The 26066-nt window shown below is 42.2% G+C and overlaps 1 protein-coding gene and 1 long non-coding RNA gene across 3 annotated transcripts in view; one reads left to right on the forward strand and one right to left on the reverse strand.

The window, feature by feature from the left end:
* LOC117878722 overlaps positions 1-26066 on the forward strand; it is a 36915-nt gene that overhangs the window by 6057 nt on the left and 4792 nt on the right. Inside the window, exon 3 of one of the 2 annotated variants that reach the window (XR_004646060.1) lies at positions 20097-20225. The exons of the other annotated variant lie outside the window; for it this stretch is intronic. This is a non-coding gene — a long non-coding RNA (uncharacterized LOC117878722). Of the gene's footprint in view, positions 1-20096; positions 20226-26066 lie in introns of those variants that run through there. 2 annotated transcript variants of the gene reach the window in all.
* Positions 10906-26066, reverse strand: part of ALDH7A1 (aldehyde dehydrogenase 7 family member A1) — a 32111-nt gene continuing 16950 nt past the window's right edge. The window contains exons 8-18 of the mRNA XM_034773122.1: positions 24898-24975; positions 23528-23625; positions 22043-22084; positions 19688-19782; positions 18007-18091; positions 17638-17744; positions 16262-16378; positions 15621-15718; positions 15371-15444; positions 12584-12659; positions 10906-11424 (exon numbers count right to left, since the gene is read on the reverse strand). Coding sequence (XP_034629013.1) covers positions 11370-11424; positions 12584-12659; positions 15371-15444; positions 15621-15718; positions 16262-16378; positions 17638-17744; positions 18007-18091; positions 19688-19782; positions 22043-22084; positions 23528-23625; positions 24898-24975 — 925 coding nt within the window. The 3' untranslated portion in view covers positions 10906-11369. The remainder of the gene's footprint in view (positions 11425-12583; positions 12660-15370; positions 15445-15620; positions 15719-16261; positions 16379-17637; positions 17745-18006; positions 18092-19687; positions 19783-22042; positions 22085-23527; positions 23626-24897; positions 24976-26066) is intronic.

Consider the following 26066-nt stretch of genomic DNA (forward strand, 5'->3'; position numbering starts at 1 on the left):
GTTTGCAAGCCTGATAATCTCCTCTCTTAAACAGAACAGGAGTACTTGTGGCACCTTAGAGACTAACAAATTTATTAGAGCATAAGCTTTCGTGGACTACAGCCCACTTCTTCACCTCATCTCCATCTTGTCTTCAATCCTGCTTCTTACCTCTGGAGGAACTTTGCTACAAACTCTCCTAAACAGAGTCTGCCCTCAGCCTGGAGACTAACCTTCCCTTGGCTATTTCCCCCCTCTGCTGGCTGCCAGACAGCTTTTATAGCCCTTGAATCCTCAGGCCCGCAGGTGCAGCCAATTCTAAAGGCCAGGCACCAGGCTTCTCCCAGGCCCAATCTATTTCCCTGATTGGGGCTGGCTGAGCAGGGGCTAATTAGGTGTCTTTGCACCAGCACCTTGCTACAGTAACACAGACAGACCCCACTCATCGACGGGCAGGATCAAACAGGGGACCTCTGGAGCTTAGTGCATGAGCCTCTACCGCATGAGCTAAAAACCAGCTGGCTGTGAGCTAAGGCTGTAGAGCAAACTCATTAATCTCTCACTCTAAGTGGTGTTGGTGCCACTACATGGGACAGAATACCACACCCAGGAGGTGTGTGGATTACAATAGCAAGCTGGATTCACTAACCAATCTATGACCTGGATGTAGTCAGCTAGACCAGACTTCCTGTACTGTGATGGAGGAAAAGAAAGCCTCTTCACTTCATGCCTGCTATAGGACAAAATGTGTGCAAAGTATTGTTAAAAATACACAACAAGACAAAAGACCCTACTGTGCCAAAGGTCTCCAACTGCATAAAGCCTGATACCCCACTACCTGGTGCCCAGGGCCATAACTAGGGCAGAGCGGGGCAAGGGAGGCAGCTGCCCAGGGCACAGAGCCAGCGGGGGCAGGGGGTGCAAAACTGGGACTGTGCAGGATCTGGCCCAGTAGCATGGGGCCAGAGACCATGGGCGTAGTTTTGAGGGCATTGGCCCCCTGCCCCCGAACAGAGGCCCTGGCCAGGACTGGAGGGGCTGGTCCAGAGCTGCTTCTCAATGCCTCTGCAGCTGGACACCGCCTCCTGGGTCCTAGTGCCGCTCGTCTTCCCCTTCTACATGTGTTGAGCACCCTATATGGTCTACATCCTGTTTTCTGTACAAAGGTGAGTGTCGGGGAGGAGGGGGACAGAGCAAGGGGGAAGGGAGGTGATGTGGGAGGAAGAGGAAGTAGGGAAAGAAGGGGGATGGGATAGGGCAAGGGAAGACAAGGGGATAGGGGAATGGGGCAGGGGCATGTGGGAGTGGAGGGAGCAGAGAATAGTGGGGAGAGGAAAGGGGGTGGGGAGAGGGAAGGGATGGGGCAGGGCGAAAGGGGAATGGGATGGGGAAGTACCCCCAAATGCCCCCTCCAGCTCCCTCTCCCCCTGGCAGTGTCCTCTATTTGGGAACTTAAATATAGTAACCCTAGGGATCTCTCAATTCTCATGGCCTTGGTTTCCAGAACAAGTCCTGGGCTGGGCACTGTGCTGGTGTGGCTGAGGTCAGAGCTTGGGCTCTGTGTGACTGCGAGCCCGGCAGCCATGGGGTGGGGCAGGGCAGCCAACAGGAGCAAGGGCGATTCCGCTCTGCATACAGCAAGTGTGGGGAGAGTGACCCAGCTGCAATGGCAGGTCCCCAGGAGGCGAGGGGGTCTGACCAGGCTGCTGAGAGGCAGGTGGGATGAGTACTGCATGGAGCACCTTTAGGAGCATCCCATGGCAGCCACGGATAGGGGACGGCTCCCAGGGGCATCACTGGCCAGCACTGAGTTCCTTCGGGGCACAGACAAGAGTGTGTCAGGGGCACAGCTTGGAGCTATGCCACATGCCATGCCTGGGGAGCATCTGGCTGTGCAGAGGTGGCCTGGCTTGGGAAGCAGGGCAGGGAGGGCTGCCAGGCAGGCAGCCAGCCAGCACCCCGGCTTCCACAGCGTGGAAAGCCAGGGGCCCCAGCAGACCAGGTGGCTCCCACCAGCTTCCAGTCTGCCAGCTCCTGGCAGATGACTATTTTCAAACTGTGGGGTGCAGCCCACTAGGAAGGCGCACCCCACACTTTGAAAACCTCTGTGCTAAATGGAAGGCAGAAATCACATCGCTTCTAGTGGTGTAAATACGATAGCTCACCTCAGGCATTAAAATGCTTAGTTGCAGCTCTGGCTGTGCCACAAAATCACATACACCTGGGCAAAGTGGGTATAAAATGCTATTATGAGTTGATGTGAGTGGAGAATTCTGGCTCAGGAACATATACCCTTTGCAATTGTATAAGTGACTGCACGAGATAAGGCATAGTGAGAAAATCAGGCCCACTGCACATGGCGATTCCTTGGGAAAAATGAAATTAATACTTTTGCAGCCAAATTCTACAAGGGTCATTGATGGAAAGGTTAAATGCTGCTGGGCACTAAGGTTCCTAATGCTATCAGCAAGGAAGAAATTCATTCATGATTGTGTAGGTGATTTCAGAGGAAAAAGAACAAGAGCATTTCATTTTGCACAACAGTCTGAATAACACTGGGCAATTCAAGGGCTAGTAAATGAGAACAGAGTGGCTGATCCAGGAATTTAGTAGGAATAAGACATACCAAGTAGTATATTTATTGGGGATCATTGCACTTTTCAGATGGCTAAAGCCACTTGCCTGTGTCTTATAACACCACCTAAACTGAGCAATACTTGCCTGGAAACCAGACATGTTAATATCTATTATTGCTTCACTGTCCTAAGTGTCCATGGCTTCTGGTGTTTGGCTGCTCTCTGTGTATGGGTTGCATAGCCAGGCCATAGGCCCCTAAGTAAGTAGCTGAGACAGATCCATTTGTTGGTCCCTTGGTAAAGGATGTGAGGCTCTAATCCTTGGAGCTTCGATCAATTCCACTCTTTGAAGTCTCTGAATGGCTAGTCACTCCCTGGTACTGAGCTGAACTGAGCTGAGCTAAGCATGGTATAAAAGTTATTTGCTAGGCAAACTAGAGAGTTGTGAACAGAGGCAGCTAACAGGAGAGTTTCAGAGGGAGTGAGAGAGGATCTCCTAGGCTCAGCTGTATGGGTGATTTCAAGATGGCCAGCAATGGAACAATCAAGAAGAATTGGAATTGTTCATTTGTGTGCATAAATTTGCTCTAGTTGGTATTTCTGAAACCTGGTGGGATGAGTCCCATGACTGGAATGTTAAAATAAATGGCTATATAACCTATTTAAGAAGGCTGGAGTGGGCAAAAGGGGAGGTGAAGTGGTACTGTGTGTCAAAAATGGCATTACCTGTTTCAAAGTCACAGCTAACTCAGAAGAAAATGAACTTGAAAGTTTATGGATCAGTGTCCTAACAGATAAAGCACACAATGGTGTAGTGTTCTGGGGTGCAGTCCAGACTAGTGAGAGGCTGTGTCACCACCCGCCCTATAACCCTGGGTGCCTTAAATGCTCTGCTGCTGTGGCTCATAGCCTGGATACCAACAGTCAGCAGACAAGCATGAAAGCCCCTGAGTGTGTGCTGTGCAGCCCAGGTTCAGCACTCTGACCCCAGTAACCTGCCTACAATACAAACAGTCCCACTCTAGTCTCTATCACCCACTTATTTTATGCAAGGTGACCCCAAACACACTCCCCGTCCTGAATGTCCCCGAAACTATCTGCCTGGAAGTGTTCTGCCCTCTCCTGGTACACCTACAGAAGTTATTAAGTTTGTTGTTCCCTTTTAAGAAACAATACATAAGCAACTTACCACTTTACTGGAGTGAACAAACACTCTGTTCTAATCACAAACATTTGATAATGGGCACTTCAGTCTAGCAGAGCAAGGTATAAACACAGTCTAATGATTGGAAGTTGAAGCTAGACAAATTCAGACCGGAAAGAAGGTATAAACTTTTAAAAGTAAGAGTAATTAACTTTTTAGGAAAGGTCATGGTAGATTCTCCATCACTGACAATTTTTAAATCAAGATTGGATGTTTTTCTAAAAGAGGTGCTCGAAGAATCATTTTGGGGGAATTGCATGGTCAGCATTATACAGGAGGTCAGACTAGATGATCAAAATGGTCCCTTCTGGTGCCTTGGATTCTATGAGCGTTTAAAACAAAGGTAGGTATAACAGTCGCTGTCAACAAGGTATTTCAGTCTATAGGACTTCTGAAAAATGTGCTGATGGAATTGAGGCCTGGTCCTATGTAAGGACTTGTCTACTGGGTGTGCTAGTGTGCACTAGTTGGGGCACAAATTATAATGTGCACAAGCATATTGTGCACTAACTGTACACATAGACCCTGCTGGTGTAACGCGGACAGACCCTGGTTGTCGGTGGGCAGGATCAAACCTGGGGCCTTTGGAGCTTAGTGCATGAATCTCTACCACATGAGCTAAAAGCCAACCGGCAGACTCATTTTATCTCTCTCTCTCTCTAAGTGGTCTCAGTGCCACTAGATGGGACAGAACACCCACAGCCCAGAGGTATGTGGGTTACACTGGCACACACTAGAAGCTCCCCAGTAAGCACTGATATAATGCAGTTTTATAATGAGACTATGTCAAGGTGTGCTAGGGAACTTTTAGTATGCGCCAGCTGGGTGCAAATCACCCAGTGCCTGCCCAGTGTGTTGCACACTAACGCACGCATGGTGTAGACAAGGCCTGAATCTACACCAGAATTCCCCTTAACTATAGTAGAAGCTGCCTCAGGTCCGTTGTCGTCAGGGATAAAAAGGAGTACTGTGACTTCCTGGTGGGTTTAACCTGACATTCTGATGAAGCAGTTGCTTCTCTAATGGTTAAATCATACAGCTTGAAGGCAGGAAATGTATGTTCTATTTCCTGTTCAACTCATACTTTAAGGGCAAGTTGCTTAAGATTTGCAAAATTATTAGGGCCCCACTTGCCAATTTCATAACCCAGCTACAAAAAATGGAGAAATAAGTTAATGTTCAGGTGTAAGCATGAATCTTTCACCATAGGTAACAGATAATTGTGCAATTTAAAAAAGAAGAGACTTTTGCAAAACAAATACACGTAACTCATGTACCAGTCCTTTTGTTGGAACAGTCCATATTGAATAGACAGAGCTAAGCCCTCAGTTTAATCTATTTGTTTTTCTTTAAGGAGCTGGTGATGAGCAACTGGAATAGCAAATAACATAATCAGCATGCAAACTGAAGTATTTTAGGCAAATATTGGCTAGTATAAGGTTAGCAAATGTACAGCTGTAGCCAGGTTTGAAATACATGGATTATTACATCAGAGTTGACAAAAAACACAGAGCAAACTTGCACAAGCCATGGGCTAAGAGATATTGCAGTCATTTTTCTTGTAAAGGTCAGAACACATCTCAAAAAAGGAATGATTCACTCTGTCCCAAGTCCTCCCATTCTTTCACCATCACAGTAAATAGTTCCACAATCTTGCCCACTCCCCAGAGTTGCAACCTACTTGTCATGCTTGATGTCTCTGTCTTGTACCATCATTTTCAAGCATTTGCTAAATCTTGTCATTTCTTCCTTTTCAACAGACCCAAAATCCATCCCATCCTTTCCCTTCCTGCTGCCATGTCCACATCTTGATAATCTCCCACCTGCCCTACTGTAACCTCCTCCACTGTAGCCTTCCTAACATAACCTTTGATTTATCTAAAATACTGCTGCCAAACTCATCTTTCTCGTATACCACTATGACCACATCCTCCCTTTATCATTTCCTCCCTATCAGTTTCAGTTTTCTCATCCTCACTTTCAAGGCTCTGCCCTTGCCTGTATCTCTTCACTCTTGTGTTTGGACCCCAAACTTTACCAATCCACCTCCTTTCATGTCACCTTTTCCGCTTCTCCTGTAATTCGCTCCTGCCTTCTTTTATGCTGCTTCCTGTGCTGGAATGGCCTCCCTGATCGTGTATGCCATGCACCTTCCTTCTTCACATAACCTTAATCTACATATTTCTTCCTCTATCCTACTGCCTGTTATCTGCCTTAGAGCCCTCACATGTTGTGATCACTTTCAGAGGAGGGATCATGAGTTTACTCATTCAGAGTTGGCATTGTGAACCCTTTTTTCATGCTAGCAACAGAGCCGGCTCTAGCGTTTTTGCCACCCCAAGTGCGCGCGCACACACACACACACACCCACCCCCGCGATCGGCGGCAATTCAGCAGCAGGTCCTTCGCTCCCAGAGGGAGTGACGGCCCCACCGCCAAATTGCCGCTGAACGGCCGGACATGCCACCCTCCTCTTCATTGGCTGCCCCAGGCACCTGCTTGCTACACTGGTGCCTAGAGCTGGCCCTGGCTAGCGAGTACTTCCATGAGTAGTCCCACAGGGTCCAATGAAATTATTTGAGTAAGCAAGGGGTTCACAATCTGGGCCTATGTTAACTGCTATGCACACTTATGACACTACATGTAAATATTGTTTAATAATAAAAGATAGTGCTGGGAACCTGGAAGTGTTCACTCTTTGGAATCAAGATTGCAATATTTAATCAATGGTCCATGAAAAATAAGTGTTGCAGCAGTAAGGAGGAAGCCTGCTCTAAATTAGAACTAAAGTTCAAGACAATGCAATGCAATGATATCCTCAGACACTTTCAATTTACATTTGACACCTATTGTGCTCAGAACATTGTATCATTATAGCCTAGTCTAAATCACATGTTGACAATAGGTCTATTAGCGGCTTGGGGGTTTTGTTTTTTAAACCTCAAGGTGAAAACCTGAAAACTCAAGAATGGTTTGGGAATTAAACATAGGCCATAGAGGCAAGAGAGCTTTATTCTTGACTCTCTGAGTGTGATCTTGGCAAGTTACTTAACCTTTTTGCCTTCATTTCACCATCTGTAAAACTGGGATAATAATGCTTCCCTACCTCAATTAAATGGCAAAGCTAAATTCATTACAGTTCACAAAGGAATTTGAGATCCCTGGATAGATGATATTATGGGAGTGTAAATTATTATTACCAACTTACAGAGGTGGTATAAAACTTGCATTCCTGGAAAAGTATTCCTTCCTTTATGGTATAGGAGTGGAACTTTCTCAGTTTCCATTCCACACAGAAGAGCGCTCAACCCAATTTGGGGAATTCTTGCACTGAAAAAGGGACAAAAAACCCCCCAAATAAATAGAAGTCAAGCATTGAATAAGGTATTTAATTTGGTTTGCCCTTTTCCATGGAAGATGGGTGCTTGAGTGCAATTAAACTGAAACAGTATTTTCATCTTTGACTTTTTTTTTTTTTTTGAGCTAATGTGTTATATAAGAATGGTATTAATCAACTGAGGCTTAAGCAGAGTGAAGTAGCTGTAATTATCAACTAAAGAAGTAATGTTCCCAGCTGTGCAGAATGTAAAAGGCACTCATAAAAGTAGAGGCTGGTGTTTTTACCCATCTGCCTAATGAATGCAAAGGCTGTTCCACAGTGTGACCTCATGAGTCAGAAGGAGAACTTAAAAACCAAATGCACTCTGCTGCTATTTAGCAGGTCTTGTTCTGACCAACAGTGCCACCTAGAGGACAATGAAGTGAAGATTAAGTCCACACAGCTCACTGTACAAGTGTTTTTCCCCTTACTCCAAAAGATTGGAAATTGTCCATGTTACATGGTGGGGGGGGCGAGTTCACTCTCTTCCTCCCACTACCACCTCGACCCCCCCAAAATATTTAATGTAAAAATTATGCTATGGACAACTCAGTGTAAATTGTTTATATGGGTATCCATTACTGATCACTTCCAAATTGAGGCCAGATGCCCAACACTGGAAAAAATATATTAGCAGCAGCTGGGAGTGGCAAACTAACTCAATTATTCAAAGATTGCATGCACCTGGAAGTTGAAAAAACTAAGTTCAGCACAATTTTGCTGGTCAATACAGAAACGTAGTCTCCTTTTCACTTCAAAAAATAATTTGCACGTTCACAGCTTCATTTATGCAAGATTTCATTGATACATGAATACTAGCCAAGCAGACCTCACTAGACTTCGAGAACTATGTAAAGGATACTGCAAAAGTACTTGCAACCCATCTGCCTTATGTAGAAATAACCTCTTGAACAACATCCTTTCCAACATATACATCTTTAATAATTCATATCTCCCTTCTACCCCTTCCCTTGCACCCAGTCTATTTTTGACATTAGCAGTACACATTTATGTAGTGTGTATCTAGTGAGCTACATTATGCAGGAGGAATGTGACATATGTTTCACAAGACAAGCTGGGCAAAGAGCTTTTGAGCATGACCATCAATTTAGGGATAGCTTCCATTGAAACTAATGCAAAGACTTCCACTGATTTCAATACAAGTTGATTGGTTTCTCATACAGTAGAGACAGTGGCATCAAATTAGAGTTCTGGTAACCACAAGGTTTTGAATCCCTATGATGTTCAGCAGCAAACACACAGATTTGCAAGAGGGATATCACAGAAAGAGCAGCATGATGTTATAATATATGCAGTAGGCAATTCTGAATTTGCTGTTGTATTAGTACTAGACGATGACTGCGAAGACTTTCAAGGTTGTTAATTTAGCATCGCAGGGCAGCTATTTGCAAAAATCCAACCTGAGACTCACTGTAAGCTAGTAGCATCCACTAGTTATTGAGCCTGAAAGCAATTCCGATGCCATCAGGCTGATCGTTTACTCTCTTATTACAAACTGTGCTAGGATACAATGGAACATAATAGGAACAGCAATTCTTTCCCATGGATTTGTAGGTGATTTTTCATGATTAGTTAGTGACAGAAGCCACTGCTACACTGCTTATAAAAGAAAAGGCACTAGTAGAATGTATGTGTTTCATTGGCTACAAATAAAAATGCCCCCCCCACAAGGAAGGCGTTTGCAAGTGTCTTCTCTTCAAGGTCATTTCATAGTAAATGATACTGTACTAAGAAATTAATTATTGACCACGTAACATTTGCAATTAACTGATGTTTCACATTCAATAGTAAAGTTTATGAACCAGCAGAAGCCACCAAGAGCAGTTGCATTATATGGCAAACTGCATTATGTAGCTCACTAGCAGCTCTAGAACATATATTTCATAAATATTCAAACAATCAAATGACAGTTAATACAGTTTAGTCTGAACTTATCTGACTTTTATTAATTCACCATATAGATTCATAGATTCTAGGACTGGAAGGGACCTCAAGAGGTCATAGAGTCCAGTCCCCTGCCCGCATGGCAGGACCAAATACTGTCTAGACCATCCCTGATAGACATTTATCTAACCTACTCTTAAATATCTCCAGAGATGGAGATTCCACAACCTCCCTAGGCAATATATACTGCTGCTATAGGCATCTAATCTATGGTACAAGTATCCATGCCAAAAACTTCCCCACCATCATTTACACCCTCCCCAGACCAGCTTCAATGAAAACCACTCTGGTGACCAAATCAGAGATGTCTAGTTACCCATTTTTACAGAGCTGCTAGAATCACCGAAGGGTAGCAGGAGTAGTCTAAGAATCTGATGAATGTGTTAAAATACAACCAGTCACACGGTGAAGGATTGAACTGTAATTCCAGATCAAATTTTAGCGACTACACTAACAACATGAGCTTTGATCTCATGATTTGTGAGATGAGCAAACCTCTAGATGGAATTATAGTCCCAATAATATGCAGGTGCTTGTTACTTATTCTCTATAAAGTAGATAAATGATGGCAATAGTCAGCAGTAAACAAGGGTAGCCGCAGAGGTGCTTGAAACGGAGAATTTCCCTGAAGTCTCTGCAAGAACTGAGGAGCATCAAGAAGGGGAAACAGTTTAATCATGTAATGACTAGTGATCCATCTGCTGCTGGGGGACTGGGTGTTCTAGTTTTGAATGTCTCAAGCGATGCACTTCTGTGTCTCTACGAAGACCATGTCCTATTTGAAATACCAGTCAGTTTACAATCAAAGGCTGGGACATTCAAAAATGTTCAGCATTGGCCTAGGTCTGCTAAAATTCCCATTGACTTCTCTTGTAGCAGAGTCAGGTCAGCTTCCAGCTCTTTAGAAAGTGCCACCCAAAATTCCATGCTATGGAATTATCAAGTATTTTAAGTTAATAATCTATCATTTGTTTTACATAAAAAATTATTACATGCTATGAAGAGACTGAGCTAGTGCTGCAAGAAGCAGGATTGTGACATTTGTTGCCAATCTCATGTGATAGCGCATGATTTATAGAGCTATGTTGTGGCCCTGGGTTAAAGCCCAAACTGAATACATCAGCATGTTCTGCAATTATGGAATCCTCGGCATGGAGGTTTGGGGAGAAAACTAGCTTTCAGCACAGCTGTGTATATTATAACACTGACCAGATTACCACCAACCCAGTGCCTGCTTGGCCCACGATCTGCTCGGCACAGGATTGGGAAAAGGGGACCATCTTAAAGCCACCTTTGCACCTCTTTGATTCTAGGTGTAGCTTCCAGCTGACCCACTCAGGGTTGCTGTAATTTACCAGTGGCCATTGTGGCTGTTGAGCATATCTGGAGTGCAATAGCACTGTGGCCACCCTGTTTCTCACCAACAAACCCGTCTTCCCTGGGGACTCCTCCTTTCCTAAGGATATTCCCCAGCACCAGGTCTACGGCTTCTTTATGCTGATGGAGTGGCCCAAAAGGAACATAACACGAAGGACAATCTGGCCCCAAGACTCAATCCCCAGTTGCTAACTGGAGTAGCCCAGAGTACAGGAGCAGGAACCATTTCCCATGATCTTATCTTTTATGTCCCAGTACAAGGGATGGGGTCCTCCTTGCTGACTGATAGCCAAGGAACATCAAATGGTCCATCCAGCCCCAGGGCACTTCTGATACTGAACTATCAGCAGGGAGAAAATGGGGCCAGTAAGTCGAAGAGTCCTAACCCTAAGTCAGTCATGGGGAAAAAAAAGTCAGAAGCATCATGAGTCTCTGAAATGTGCTTTTATTTATACATTTAAGAGAGGATCAGCAGCTCCTGTACTACAGTCCCTGATATGGGACAAGGTATTGGTTAAACACTGAACATGCATTTCTGAAGCGTGGATCTAACAACCACACCCACAGCAAGGTCAGTGTTTGGACAAGGGCACAGAAATTCTGCTGACACTGCAGCACATAGAAAAGGCATTGTAAAATCCGGCAGGCCACTTTAATGCAACCCTTCCTTCAAACATCATGTAATTTACTTTTCAGAACCGAAATAAGAATTTGATACATTATTGAAATTGATGCAAAATATAACAATTGGCTTTCTGACACAGAAGTATTGTAGCTGCTGCGTTTATTTTGGTGCAGTATAGTTTCAGATCATTATCTCAGTCAAGATTAGAAAGTGCATGGCTCTGAAATGTCAGGAGTTTTCAGGATACCCCCTCTCACAAGGTTGTTATTGAAACTTGATTCCTTGAGCCAAAGGCAAATCCTTGCTGTAGTTGATTGTACTGAAAGAGAAACAAGAAGAATTTAGGAAATAGACTTGATCATTGAAATCAATTACAAGAACTGTTTCATGTATACAAGCCTTCCTTAACGCATTTGCCAGTTTGTTTTAAATTAAAAAGCATGGCGAAAAGTCATTTTTACCAATCTCTATACTGTAGAAATTGGGCATCACAGGAGGATTGCATCCCCTTCCTAACTACCTCCTCTTCACCAGACTGAAGAGAAGATATAATCCTCCATGTGTCTCCAACCAAGAGTGTTGTGGCAGACTGACGTCTTTCAAATTACTTCTACTACTGAAAGCAACTTCTGCTTCCTAGTCTATACTATGTGTAGGGTAACCAGCAACTGTGAAAAAACGGGACGGGGGTGGGGAGTAATAGGCTCCTATATAAGAAAAAGTCCCCAAAAATGGGACTGTCCCTTTAAAAACAGGACATCTGGTCACCCTATGTGGCCCTCTGCATACAGAAACAAGGATGTTAGTTATTGGCATACATATGGTTCAGGACAGGTGTTTGCTGCTGTGTGTCAATAGTCGCCCAGTAAACATGGACATTTATAGAAATTAAGTATTTACCTATATACTTGCCACTGTCAATAGCGGTCTGCCTTACTCTCTGTAGAGGCAACCTCACAGATTTCCTTACAAATCAGAGCAATTATATTTTACTCAGTCAAGTTCAAGATCAAGAAGACTGAAACAAATATATTTAAAAAGATAATTCCTTTGATAGATGTCAGGACTTTCCCCTCTTTTCCAAAAAGGATGGGTATCTAGATTTTTGGCCTTGTATTGGATGTTTTTAGTACCCTACTTCCTTCTTGGATGAATATATCTCCTTCTTGTTCTTAAAAAAAGGGCAGATTATATCTGTAATTGGTTATCTCCTGCTCTGTAATAATGAACTATTTGTTACAAAAATCTGTTGGTCTCTGTAATTCTTTGGGCAGTCTAGCCAACAGACCACTGACCAATCTCTGAGACTGCTACTAACTAGGAAGTTCCAGTAGTGTCCACACTACTGCTAAGGGACTATTACTGCTGCTGTGGGAAGTTAGCTTGTAAATCTTCAGTTGCAAGAGATCAACTTTAGCAAGTTTACCTGTGCATTTTTACATTGATTTGTATATAAATTATGTAAGCCTAGCTCTTACCAAGTGGACCTTCTCATGTACAGTTTCCATGAATCGCTGCCAGATTCTCTTCCACCGCCAGTGTGCTTTTCACCACCTTACCAAAAAAAAAAAAAAAATTATTTACACCACTTAGGGCTAGAAGCTCCTTTGTGGTTATTTTATGCTCCCACACTTCAACCAAAGTTATATTTGTACTGCGAGGAGGATGAGAGGTTTTTTTTTTTAACAAGTTCAATTAAAACTCTCAGAAGTAAAAAAGCTTTTCTCCTTCCTCCACTTTACAAGAAAAACAGAGACCCACCTCCACATACTCAGGCTGAAAATGCTGGCCTTCACCCACTTTGTCTCTCTGCCTTCCTGTTGACAACTGTATTATGCGAATGGTTGGTTTTAACTGGAGAAAATAACTATGTAGTGTGAGAGCAATGCTATGGCAGTTTTATTTTGTTTTGTTTCAGGGTGGGGAGGTTTAGGAGACAGAAGTGCCAAAGGTGAATATATGTTTTACAGATCCCCTTAGGAAGAAGTTCAGTAGCTGGCACGATGTGGAATCAAGTTTCAATAACAACATGCATAGCGGTTCTCTAAAAGCCATTTTTCTTATGCATGCAGCAATTGGAATTTTGGTTTTAATAGTTTGTGCTCTCAGCCCAGATAGAGGTTGTTACCCATCATCAAGGTATTTTGGGTTACCTTTCCTTCATAGCAATAAATGTTCCATATGCTATCCTTTTATTAAATAAAGATTTTTTTTTAATGGAACGGAAAATTTGCCACTGGCCAAATTCTAGTCTCTGCTACACTAGCATAAATGCAGAGCAATAACATTGATTTCCATAGATTTACAGTGAGGAAATTGGGCAGATTTTGGCCTTAAAAATCAAGTGGTCAGAAGACCTGAAATAAGCTATTCTTAAAGTGGCAATGCTGTGACTAGTCTTTACCAGAAGCTATGCAAGAAGAAAATAATGTTCAAAAGGGAAAAAAACAAAAAACATGTTTGTTTGTTTTTTAAATTGAACCTCAAGTTTATACCATAGGCCCCATTGCTGTAGGATATGATCATCTAAAAGCATTATAAGAACATAAGAATGGCCACAATGATTCAGACCAATGGTCTATCTAGCCCAGAATCCTGTCTTCTGACAGTGGCCAGTACCAGATGCTTCAGATAGAATGAACAGAACAGGGCAATTATTGAATGATCCATGCTCTATAGTCCAGTTCCAGCTTCTGACAGTTGGAGGTTTACGGGGACACAGAGCATGAAGTTGTGTCCCTGATCATCTAGAGTAATAGCCACTAATGGACCAATCCTCCATGAACTTATCTAGTTCTTTTTTGAACCCAGTTATACTTTTGGCCTTCACAACATCTCCTGGCAATGAGTTCCACAGGTTGACTGTGTGTTGGATGAAGAAGCACTTCCTTATGTTTGTTCTAAACCTGCTTCCTATTAATTTCATGGGGTGACCTCTGGTTCTTGTGTTATGTGAAGGAGCAAATAACACTTCCTTATTCACTTTCTCCACACCATTCATGATTTTATAGACCTCTATCACATTCCTCCCCTCCCAAACATCTCTCTTCTAAGTTGAGCAGTCCCAATCTTTTTAATCTCTCCTTATATGGAAGCTGTTCCATAACTCTGATCATTTTTGTTGCCCTTCACTGTATCTTTTCCAATTCTAATATCTTTTTTGAGATGGAGCGACCAGAATGGCACACAGTATTCAAGATGTCAGCATACCATGGATTTATGGAGTGGCATGATGATATTTTCTCTTTTATTATCAATCCCTTTCCTAATAGTTCCTAACATTGTTAACTTTTTTAACAACTGCTGCACATTGACTGGATGTTTTCAGAGAACTATCCACAATGACTCTAAGATCTTTCTTGTGTGGTAACAGCGAATTTAAACCCCATCATTTTGTATGTATAGTTGAGATAGTGTATTTTCCAGTGTGCTTTATTTTGCATTTATCAGCAGTGAATTTTATCTGCCATTTTGTTGCCCAGTCACCCAGTTTTGAGAGATCCCTTTGTAACTACTAGTAAAGTCCAAAGCTGACTGCCATTTTGAGTAATTTTGTATTGACTGTGAACTTTGCAACCTCATTGTTCACCCCTTTTTCAAATCATTTATGAATATGTTGAACAGCACTGGTCCTTGGAGGATCCTATTTACTTCTGTCCCCTGTGAGAACTGACCATTTATTTCTACTATTTTTCCTATCTTTTAACCAGTTACTGATCCATGAGCGGGACCTTCCCTCTTATCCCATGACTGCTTACTTTGCTTAAGAGCCTTTGGTGAGGGACCTTGTCAAAGGCATTCTGAAAGTCCAACTACACTATATCAACTGGATCACCCTTGTCCACACGCTTGTTGACTCCCTCAGAAAATTCTTATAGATTGGTGAGGCATGATTTCTCTTTACAAAAGCCATATTGACTCTTCCCCAACAAATCGTGTTCATCTATGTGTCTGATAATTCTTTTCTTTACTATAGTTTTAACCAACTTTCCCTGATACTGAAGTCAGGCTTACTGACCTGTAATTGACAGAATTGCCTCTGGAGCCTTTTTTTAAAAATCAGCGTCGCATTAGCTGTCCTCCAGTCATCGTACGGAGGCTTATTTACAAGATAGTTAACATACCAGAGTTAGTAATTCTGCAATTTCATATTTGAGTTCCTTTAGAACCCTTGGGTGAATACCATCTGGTCCTGGTCCAACTTACTACTGTTAAATCTATCAATTTGTTCCAAAACATCAAGGTAGGAAATGTAATTAACATACCAAAAGCACCTCCAATTTCAGCCCCACTGGTTGGAATGTTGACATTTACAACACCACAGTCTGATCCCTTAGGCCTAAGAGCAAAGACAAGATAGACAAACGATGTGAACTTCTGTAGTCACATGGTAAGGAAAAGAGCCAGGTGTCTTCTCTAAAAGAGGCTTTAATGTTGAAGAAGTAATGTTTGACTAAGTGTTTGCAAATTAGACAATCCTGTGCTTTAGAAAGAGGAAAAATATAAGAGTTATACCCAAGCCAGCGGAAAATCCTGCCCAAATCCTTGGTGAAAATGCTGCTAGAGAGACCTTGTTTTACTTCATTATTCCAAGCAAAGACCTCTTCTTCTGTCTGGAAGGAAGTACATAAGTAGTTATGCCAGGACTTCTGAAGATAAGCAGTGAACACCACAAAAAGGTACCATGAAAAACAGAATGCTAACTTAAACTAGTGCCATGTTGCATCATGTTAATCACATGGCAAATAGCTGTATACCTAGTCATATATTAGCATGCCTGCACACACTGGTTGTACAGAAAGGCAATGACAAAGAGTCCCCCCCCCCCCTCACTCCAATCTATGCAATAATCATCTACAGTCCCGTATAGACTACCATCTTTAAGCCTGGGTGCTTTTTAAATAAGATATATAAACATAACCAAGTCCTAAGCTATGCAGTTATGCCAGATACCCCTACAGTTGAGAACCATAATAATTGGCCAATAATACACCTAATTAGGACAGTTTCATGAACATGACACACACTTGGGAATACTTCTCTCATTCTCCCTCTCCCCCCTTGCATGCTTCAATTTAACATACAGGCCATATGCACTATTGAAATAACACTGGACCAAAGCTCAATTAACTCCTCCTTCTGTTTGTTTTTTTTACCTTGAATTTCAGCACATAAAGAATGGGGGCAAATGTCTCAGTGTGCACGATGGATGCATTATGGGGAAGGCCAGTCACAATTGTTGGTTCAACATAGTTACCAGGGCGATTTAGAACCTTCAAAACACACACAAAAAGTGATAGCCGAGTTATTACTTCAGACAAATCAGTATTTGGCTTAGGAACTAGGTACACTTAGTGCATCCCATTCAGAGTTTGGATGCAGTAACTATATCTTGCAATGAGAAACAGAAAACCTTCCATAAGTAGCTAAACTGAACACACTGAACCAAGTTCTACTTAGTAACACATCCAGAAAATAGATGAGCAAAATGTACAGCATTACACATACAATTATACACACAAAATCAAATTGCAAAGTGACCCTACAGACAGTAAGCTTCCCTCTTCTCATCTGTGTGCAAGCAGGGAAGGTCACTTGAGTGGCTATGTTCTGAATGCACTGAAGGTGGAGACAAAAACCTCAAAGACTTTTAGGCCAGAAAGGACGATCATGATCATCTAGTCAGATCTCCTGCACACAGGTCACAGGACCTCACCCACCCCCTCCTGTAATGGGACCCTAACCTCTGGCTGAGTTACTGAAGTCCTCAAATCACAAATTAAAAACGTCAAGTTACAGAGAATCCACCATCTACACTAGTTAAAACCAGCAAGTGACCCGTGCCCCATGCTGCAGAGGAAGGCAAATTCCCTCCACCCCCAGGGTTTCTGCCAATCTGAACTAAGAAAAAATTCCTTCTCTACCCCAAATATGGTGATCAGTTAGACCCTGAGCATGTGGGCAAGACCCACCAGCCAGAAACCTGGGAAAGATATGGGTGTCAGGGAGGAGATTGCAATAATCCAAATTGAAGGCCTGGATAAGAGCTTATTATCCTGCTCCACAGGGATGCCTACATGACTCAGGATGTCGTTCAGAGCCCTAGCTCCAGTGTTTCATTGAGAATGGGAGGCCAGGGTTTGGAGGGGAGGGGAGCTGCTTTTCTTTGTGTGAAAATGTGAACTGCAATTAAACAACACAGGAATAAGGAAAGCAGAATTCTCTTTCCACAGATTGGGGAAAGGGCAAGAGACTTGTCCAGGGCCAGACACTGAGTTAGTGGCACAGCTGACATTGAACTCAGGATTTCATTTTCCCAGACTCACCTCAATTCTCTAAAACATGTTGCCTCAGATGTCAGATGGAGCCATCCTCACCCACCATGTGTCGGATCTGATAGACTTACATATTTGAAGCTCCTTACAGCTTCATACAACCAGTCGGAATATGATCTGGGTTTTCCGTGACCCACCAATCTGTGGTCATTTTTCTGATGCTCTATTTTAACAGCCCGGATAGTAAAAACAATCACCTTCCCACCATACACCACAGAGCCACCCTGCTGTTCGGCTTGTTCCACTGCATCAAGGAACATCATCACTGCTTGTTTAGTGTGGAGAGGCCCATACAGAGTGGTGGCTGAAAAGTAAAAACATATTACATATGGCGTAAAGATCAAAGACATTATTTTAAGACAACTGTATACATTTCTAACATGCCTATCACCATGATAGCTGGGAAAATAGCCATTTAATGTGTCCAAGATAAACAAAACAATTAGGATTAATTAGATTCCTCCTCCCTATTTCACAGCTTCTATTCTAACTGAAGCTAACTCAATCATTTTGTAATAGTCTTTTCCCTCTATAAGTAGGAGCAAATAAAATAAAACCCTACTTACAGTCCCATGGGTCGCCGATGCGAACCTGTGCATAGGCCTTAGCAAGTTTCTCCACCACCTCATCATGGATGCTTTCATGCAAGAACTAAAGAGAGTCACAAGAGTTTTATGAAACAATTAGTAATATGTCACAGCTGTTGAAATTTGCAAAACTTTGTGTGTTGAGCTTTGGGCATCCCTGAAGAATAGGAGCTGTATAATCAACCTCAAGCATTCAAAAAAAGCCTAAATAAGGCCTCAAAAATCATAAGACTGGCTTAAAAACTATTCTCTTTTTTTAAAAGGGAGTCTTAATTTGCCTTCTGATTTCTGGGTCTTCAGGGGACACCCAGAACACATTTTCAAAGCTTTTCTCCACAAGATCTAAAAAGCATATTTTTGCTAATGAAAAGTTGAGATTACACACACACACATAAAATGCTATAACCTGGGGATTTTTAGGGGAAAAAACCTTCCAAATATCATAAGACTCATGATAATATTGAGAGAGTTAGCAACAAAATGCCTGTTGAATCAGTCCCCTGTAATACAAAGAGAAGATAAATAGATTTAAAATCTAGTTAGCAACTCTGAAATATTTTCTCTCACCCCATCCTACCCCACTCACTGGACTGAAAATTGAAGACATGCAGCCTCTCTCACTACAAAAGTACTGAAATTTATAGTAGAGCCTTGCTAATCTTCACACTTCAGTCAATTTAAAAAAAAAAAAAAAAGTACTGTTCCCCATCTCAAGTGAACTTTGATATCAAGTTACTGCTGTGAAGTCTCATGCTAAGATTCAAGCTATCAATTTAAAACTAAATACAAGTCAAAATAAATGGTGAAAACACACTGATATATTATTCTTGCTTTGTTTGCTTATGGTTAATTTGCAACATTCATTTACAGTGGATCTCCCTCATTCATTATAAATGTCTTTCTAAAGCTTATACTGAGTTTGAGAAGTTGTTCCTCATACCAAAATTGCACTTGAACTTTTTATGGTGGCTAAACAACTGACATCTGTAATACTGCTGCAAGACAGACTAGTTTTTATTTTTAATTTGGCTTTGAAGTCTGAAGTGTAATAATTAGACAAAATATTTGAGCACTAAACACATTAGTTTTAGAATCCTAGACCGGGCAAACTAGTTGAAGTTTTCCTGCTCAAATTATAGTTTTGTTCAGTAACTATTCATCTAAAAAAGGGACATCAGTTAAATTAGTCTCCAATATTTAGACTTTGTTAAAATAAGCTTTCACAAAATAATAATGATATCAACAGAGATAGTCAAAACAATTTTAATATGATGGAAATTACTTTTTTAAAAACCAAAGAAAATCCCGATATGCTATCATCCAAACACTGTACTACTTGCTAGCAGAAACTGCAGTATATTTCAAATAAATGAAGATGACTGCCTTGGCAATGAAAGCAAAGTGAAATTCAATGAGTATAAAGGATGAGAAATGTTAGATTTTATATTTTAGTTTTAGTGTCATTGTGTATTTTTAAATAAACACATGTAAGGAAAAAGTTCTGGAACTTAAAATCATGACCCGCAGGTTAAACAGTCATTTTTCCTGTTGCACTGGCTTTAGATGCATTTGAAGTATGTTTTAAGAATACTCCTGACTGTTCTCCTTCTTCATACTGGATGATTTAACTATCCCAACTGTACAATACATATGTACTCACCAGCCTTCTGGCACTTGTGCATCTCTGGCCTGCTGTCCCCACAGCAGCAAATAGAGCAGAGGGGATGACTAGGTTAAGATCTGCATCTTCAAACACTTAAAGAGGAATTGAACATCAAGGTGTAAGTTATTGGCTTCTGGTTCCAAGCTCCTCTAAATTCAGTGGACATAAATTAGTCAACATAGTAAACTCTATTAGGCCTTTCGGGTAGCACTAGGAAAGAGATGAATGAATAGTGTAGGTTAAGAACACTTTAAAATTAGTTTCCTGTATGTATTTGGAATTAAGCACAAAGGTTTGGTTCTCCAGGCCACTTTGAACAAAGTTCCCCAAGCAACACAACTTGATTGTGAATCAAGAAACTGCAACCCGCTTCCTGTATCCCTCCCCTCTCTATTCTGCTTGACAGGAATCCAGATTGCCTGGAGAAACAACACCAAAGGAAGGTCAGATAGCATGGAAGATCAATGCCAAAGGGCACAAGTGACTAATTCAGTAGACCCAGGGCAGCAAAAGAAAATAAAAAATCATGAAGCAGAAAAAGAAGTGGTAAGTTTAAAAACTAATATAGCCCAAACTGGTGTCATACTGGGATTTGACTGTTCAAAAAGACTTCAGACAGATTAGCCAGCAGGAACTTTGTAGGTTTACAAGATTATTAAATAAAAGGCAAAAATGATCAGGCAACTTTTACCCTGTCATCTAAACAAGACTATGACCACAAAAGGCAGTATGTTTAAAACAACAGGAAGATAATCTATGCTACTTCCTGCCACAAGACATAGAAATAAAACTTAACACAAGTTTCAGAGGGATTTGATATCCATTAGCAAGGTTGGAAATTCAACAATCTAAGAAGGCTAAAAGTGTGCAACAGAGGGGGGAAAAGTGTACCAGGACATCAAGTGTTAACTAGCATGCATTTCTCCTGCCCCCATTAAGGTTATATCTACATAGCAGCAAGGAGGTACAATTCCCAGCTCAGGTAGTCATACATGTGCTAGCGTGAGCTAGTATGTTAATACTGGTGTGGCTGCAGTGGCACAAGCTGCAGCTCGGGTTAGCTGCTCAAGTACAATCTCGCCTGACCTGCTGGGTACAAACTGGAGTACCTACCCTGAGCTGCAGCCCATGCTGCCATGGCCACACTGATCTTGTAGCACATTAGCTCAAGCAGAGGTAGCCCGTGTATAGATACCCGAGCTGCTCCCCACAGCTCTCCAAGACCTTGATCCAACTCCCTGGAAGTCAATGGAAAGACTCACATCAACTTTAATGGGCACTAGATCAGGCTTTAAGATACTTAAATCTGAACTATGCTACTGGACAACAAAGAGGGAAGTAGATATTTTTCTTAAGAATGTTTTCCCAAAATTATATGCCTATTGGCTGGCCCTTAAGTATAAATATATTCTAGAACACTAAAAACACAACTACCCCCCAATTAAAGCCATCCTTAAACATGGTTCTCAAGTGATATAGTTTATATCCCATAATTTGAATATATCAGAAAAATAAATAAAACCACACACACCCCCAGGCCCAATACATAGACACATTTTTCTTAACCTTTCACTTGTATTTTCCTAAATTAGTTTGTCCCTTACAATACTGCAAATCCAGAACAGCAGTGCGCTAGTACACAACAACCAGGATGGAAAAATGACCATTCTAGACTTATCGCCCAAGCAGAGTGCAATGCAAAAATAAATAAAGCAAAGTTGGGAAAAGCAACAACTGCGAAAAATAAATTCAGATATTACAGTTTTCAGTTAATAGAGAACAGAGGTAGTAGCTTTACTATTTTTAGCTTGAGAAACCCTATAAAATAGAAGTCTTATGATCCAGTGTTTATGTTCAGAACAACCATGTGAGACACCTGGGTGCAATTTATAATGCCCATCTCTCAATGCCAAGATCAGAGGCTGCCTGTTCAGCTTTTTAAGGGTGTTTTGTTCAACAGTGATCCCTCTGGCCAGTTAAGGAGAGGCACTGACAGACAAAAGGGATTTCCATCTAGTCCTTGACTGGAAGATGGTGACTAGGATGTAGCGCCTTGAGAGCTGGGAGGTAGAAGACTGCTCATGAGAAGGGAGGTGTGTGTGGAGGGGGAGGGATCATTAGTCACATATTATTTAGTCCTGATTCAGCAGGGTATTTCATGTGTTTCAAGTCAGGTACTTGCCCAAGGAACTTATTAAATCTGGGCCTTCAGCTGTGATAGCATTCACTATATGCTAGGTACTTTCCAACACATAAGACGACAATCCCTGATAAAAAGATTAGTCTACTATGAACACAATATTAACATTAGAAGTAACTTGTATGAGAAGAGATTATTATATTGTGTATTACCAACAATGGCGTTGTTTCCACCAAGCTCTAACAGACTCCGTCCTGTTAAAATAAGTAAATAATAACGTGAGTTAAGAAGCTAGTTGTGAGTAACAATCATAGACTGTCCCTGTACAGTGACTAATACCTTATTCCATGAATGCTCCCACTGAAACCAATGGTACTACTCAAGGACTAAAGGTAACACAATCTATCCTACAGTGAAAGTTTTTGGTTTAAAAATTTTTTTTAAAAAACACTAAAGTAGTGCAGCGTGTGAAAGACATGGACAATGAGAGAGATGATAATGAAATCAAAGGGGATCAGCAAGAAAAATTAGCACTTGTGCTTATTTTCCTGGCAAGCGGGGCCAGCTCCAGGCACCAGCTAAAGAAGCAGGTGCTTGGGGCGGCCAATACCAAGTGGCGGCACGTCCGGGTCTTCGGCGGCAATTCGGCGGCGGGTCCCTCAGTCCCTCTCGGAGCGAAGGACCTGCCACCAAATTGCCGCCGAAGAGTGGAGTGGCGCAATCGCGCTGCCGCGGCTCTTTTTTTTTTTTTTTTGCGCCACTTGGGGCGGCAGAAAGCCAGGAGCCGGCCCTGCTGGCAAGTGTCCTAAATCTCTAAATTTGGAGGAAGGTATGGCTTTCCATTCTTTGATGAGCCTTGATAGCGAAAGCTGCTCTGAATTATATAGTTCAAATCAGGGAGTGACTGAAGAAAGTGAAAAATGCAACCCAAAATCCTCAAATGGAGGGATAGTGGCCCACGGCTTTTGGTTTATGCGGAGAATAGTCCATTGAAAATATCTAGATGTTGACAACCGGGCATGGATCCAGGATTCAGCAACACTTCTGCAGCAGAGGCAATTTGTGATATCCTGATGATAACACACCCTCCCCCTTTCTTTAAAAAAAAAAGGGGAAAAGATGGGGCAGCTACACTTGGGTCCGGAGAGGCAGTTACACATGGATAATTTTGTTGACCCCTCCCAGAAATCAGTGCTGACCACAGTGGCATCATCAGGGGGGAGGGATAGCTCAGTGGTTTGAGCATTGGCCTGCTAAACCCAGGGTTGTGAGTTCAATCCTTGAGGGGGCCACTTAGGGATCTGGGGCAAAATCAGTACTTGGTCCTGCTAGTGAAGGCAGGGGGCTGGACTCAATGACCTTTCAAGGTCCCTTCCAATTCTAGGAGATAGGATATCTCCATTATATTAAATTAAATCACACACTAGACAAGAATCAGGTAGATTCAGAGAGGCCATCAAAAAACAATTTGCAGGCCCACTGAGTACAGCAGAGGCCAGATTTCAGGAGACTCTAAAAAAGTCCTGGATTAGGCTAGAATTAGCAGAAATGCAGCTTCGCTGCTGCACTTGTAACACAAGTTTAAAATAAATAAATAAAAGGCAACTGAGAAGTTCTATTTGTCAGAGTTCCCTCAGCCCCATTTCCTAAACAAATAAAACACTTAAAGGGGAAAAAGCAAAAATCTACATACTTACCAAATCTCTCTTGAACCATAAGTGCCACCTGCTTGCCCACCTTAGTGCTGCCAGTGAAAGACAGCAGGTCCACTCTCTCATCTCTTGCCATTGCTGTGCTACATAAGAGAACACAACTATCCTCAAAAGTGTGTACAATTGGAGAAAGTTGACATGAGAAGTGTGTTTCTTAATTATAACTAGGGCTATGATTTTGTCACAGAGGTCTCTGGAAGTCATGGATTCCATGACTTCCATGACTTGAGCCTGCAGCGCCTGGGAGCTGCAGGGTCTCCCCATCAACCATGGTAGCTGGGAACTGTGGGGCCCAGAGCTCCCAGCCATCGCGGGCCGTGGGGGGACTCTGCAGCTCCCAGGCACTGCAGGCTCAAATCACGGAGGTCACGGGCGATGGAGGGACCCCACAGCTTCCAGAAGAGCCCCCAGGGATGGTGTGGGGACTCCGCAACTCCCCATTTTGTCATGCATAAGAAGCCCATGACCTTTCTTTATTGCCCATGATCTGTTTGTGATTTTTACTAAAAATATGCATGACAAAATCTTAGCCTTAATTATAACAAAAGGTTACATTTATGCTTTTGAAAGCCAGGAATACAAAACAGATTTAAAAGAATCAAGTCAGTGCCTAACTGGAATGCAACTCAAAGAATCCTAAGTGCCGGAATAAGTGCCATATTTCCATGTCAGATTCTAGTACCGTGACATCTGCACTAACCCTGTAGGCAGGGTTAGACTTCAGAAACAAAGCTGTTTAAGCACTTGTTTGCTGTTTGTACAGCACCACTGTCATGGCAACTAACCTAATGCTATCAGACCCATGCTATCAACTACAACTTGGGGTGTAGGCCTGCCAAGGCTTTAGGCACTTTGTGGGCTCACATGCACCTCTATGGGAGTGAACATCCCCAACTGGCATGCCCATGAAGGTTGTTGGGGGGGAAGGGATATAGCAGGGACTATACCCAGGTTGTATTCTTTATGGCTGTTCAGAGAGTTTGTTAGATGTGGCTACAAAGTAGGGGGAGAGGGGAAGAGTTAAAAATGGGGACAAATACCCTCACCAAACTGGAAGCTAGTAATATGGTTGTTCCAGCAATGGTCAATGAAATTATTAGTTACATATTTACAGTAGTGCCAGCAATGTGCTGGATGCCTTCCAGACAATCAAGATAGGATGTTTCCTGCCCTAAAGAGTCTCTGGATAGACAGGCATGTCCAAGTTAGAGGCAAATAAAACAAGGTAGATTCAATTAGTTTCTAAGTGGTAGTACAAGGCTCAGAGAGCGCAAAGCTATTTTCAAACTAGACTATTCCCATAAGCCTCCCTTCCGCCATTCCCTTCCCCACAAAATGCAAGAAGTTTTGCCTACCCGATATCTGCTCCACCACATATCAGGGAGCAGATTGCACCAGGCACTTTGTTATCCTCCAAAACTTTGGCTACTATCCTAGAAAAAAAGAGAAATTTCTTGAGAGGCTGGGGATTTGAGAGATCTCAGTCACATGCATGTGATAAAAAAAATCAGCAGTTACTATTTTCACCTTGTCGCAAAAAAAAAAAAAAATTAAGAGTCTATCATCTGTATCAGGTGCACTGTTTATATAGAAATATATTCTCCTCTCTGAAAAGATCTTTGTCCAGTGTAATAGTAAGGCTTATAACAAAATCCACATATTTAAAATATAGTGCATCTTCCAGGATGTAACTGGCAAAGGGAAGAGAGATGAGCATATAAAATCCCAATTATAGCATAATTCATAGTGTTTCCTTTGGAAAGGAAAGGAAATTATTCGCAGAAGTAGAATCTAGCATTTGGTGGGGGGGCAGGAGCATACTCTCAGGAATGAATAGTATTATAAATTCATAGATTCTAGGACTCGAAAGGACCTCGAGAGGTCACCGAGTCCAGTCCCCTGCCCTCATGGCAGGACCAAATACTGTCTAGACCATCCCTGATAGACATTTATCTAACCTACTCTTAAATATCTCCAGAGATGGAGATTCCACAACCTCCCTAGGCAATTTATTCCTGTGTTTAACCACCCTGACAGTTAGGAACTTTTTCCTAATGTCCAACCTAAACCTCCCTTGCTGCAGTTTAAGCCCATTGCTTCTTGTTCTATCCTTAGAGGCTAAAGGTGAACAAGTTTTCTCCCTCCTCCTTATGACACCCTTTTAGATACCTGAAAACTGCTATCATGTCTTCTCTTTTCCAAACTAAACAAACTCAATTCTTTCAGCCTTCCTTCATAGGTCATGTTCTCAAGTACTGTAAATATTGTAGTACTTTCATTACTTAAAACAGGTTAAAGTGCATACAAGCCATCTCCTCAATGTATTGATAGTGTCATCACAGGTGTCACCAAGTGGCACTATTACAGTTGTCCAATTTTTTTTTCCTTTGCATGTGAGCAAGTTTTGATTCTTGGGAAGACATGCTGGCTTGTTAGTTTTGGATTAGGCCAGGTTCTGTTTTGAGGCAACTTCAGGGGGGGGGGGGGGGGGAGAGAGAGAGAGAGGGGCAAGCATCAGGAGAGT

The sequence above is a fragment of the Trachemys scripta genome, chromosome 6 (genome assembly GCF_013100865.1).
Source record: "Trachemys scripta elegans isolate TJP31775 chromosome 6, CAS_Tse_1.0, whole genome shotgun sequence".
Classification (NCBI taxonomy): domain Eukaryota; kingdom Metazoa; phylum Chordata; order Testudines; family Emydidae; genus Trachemys; species Trachemys scripta.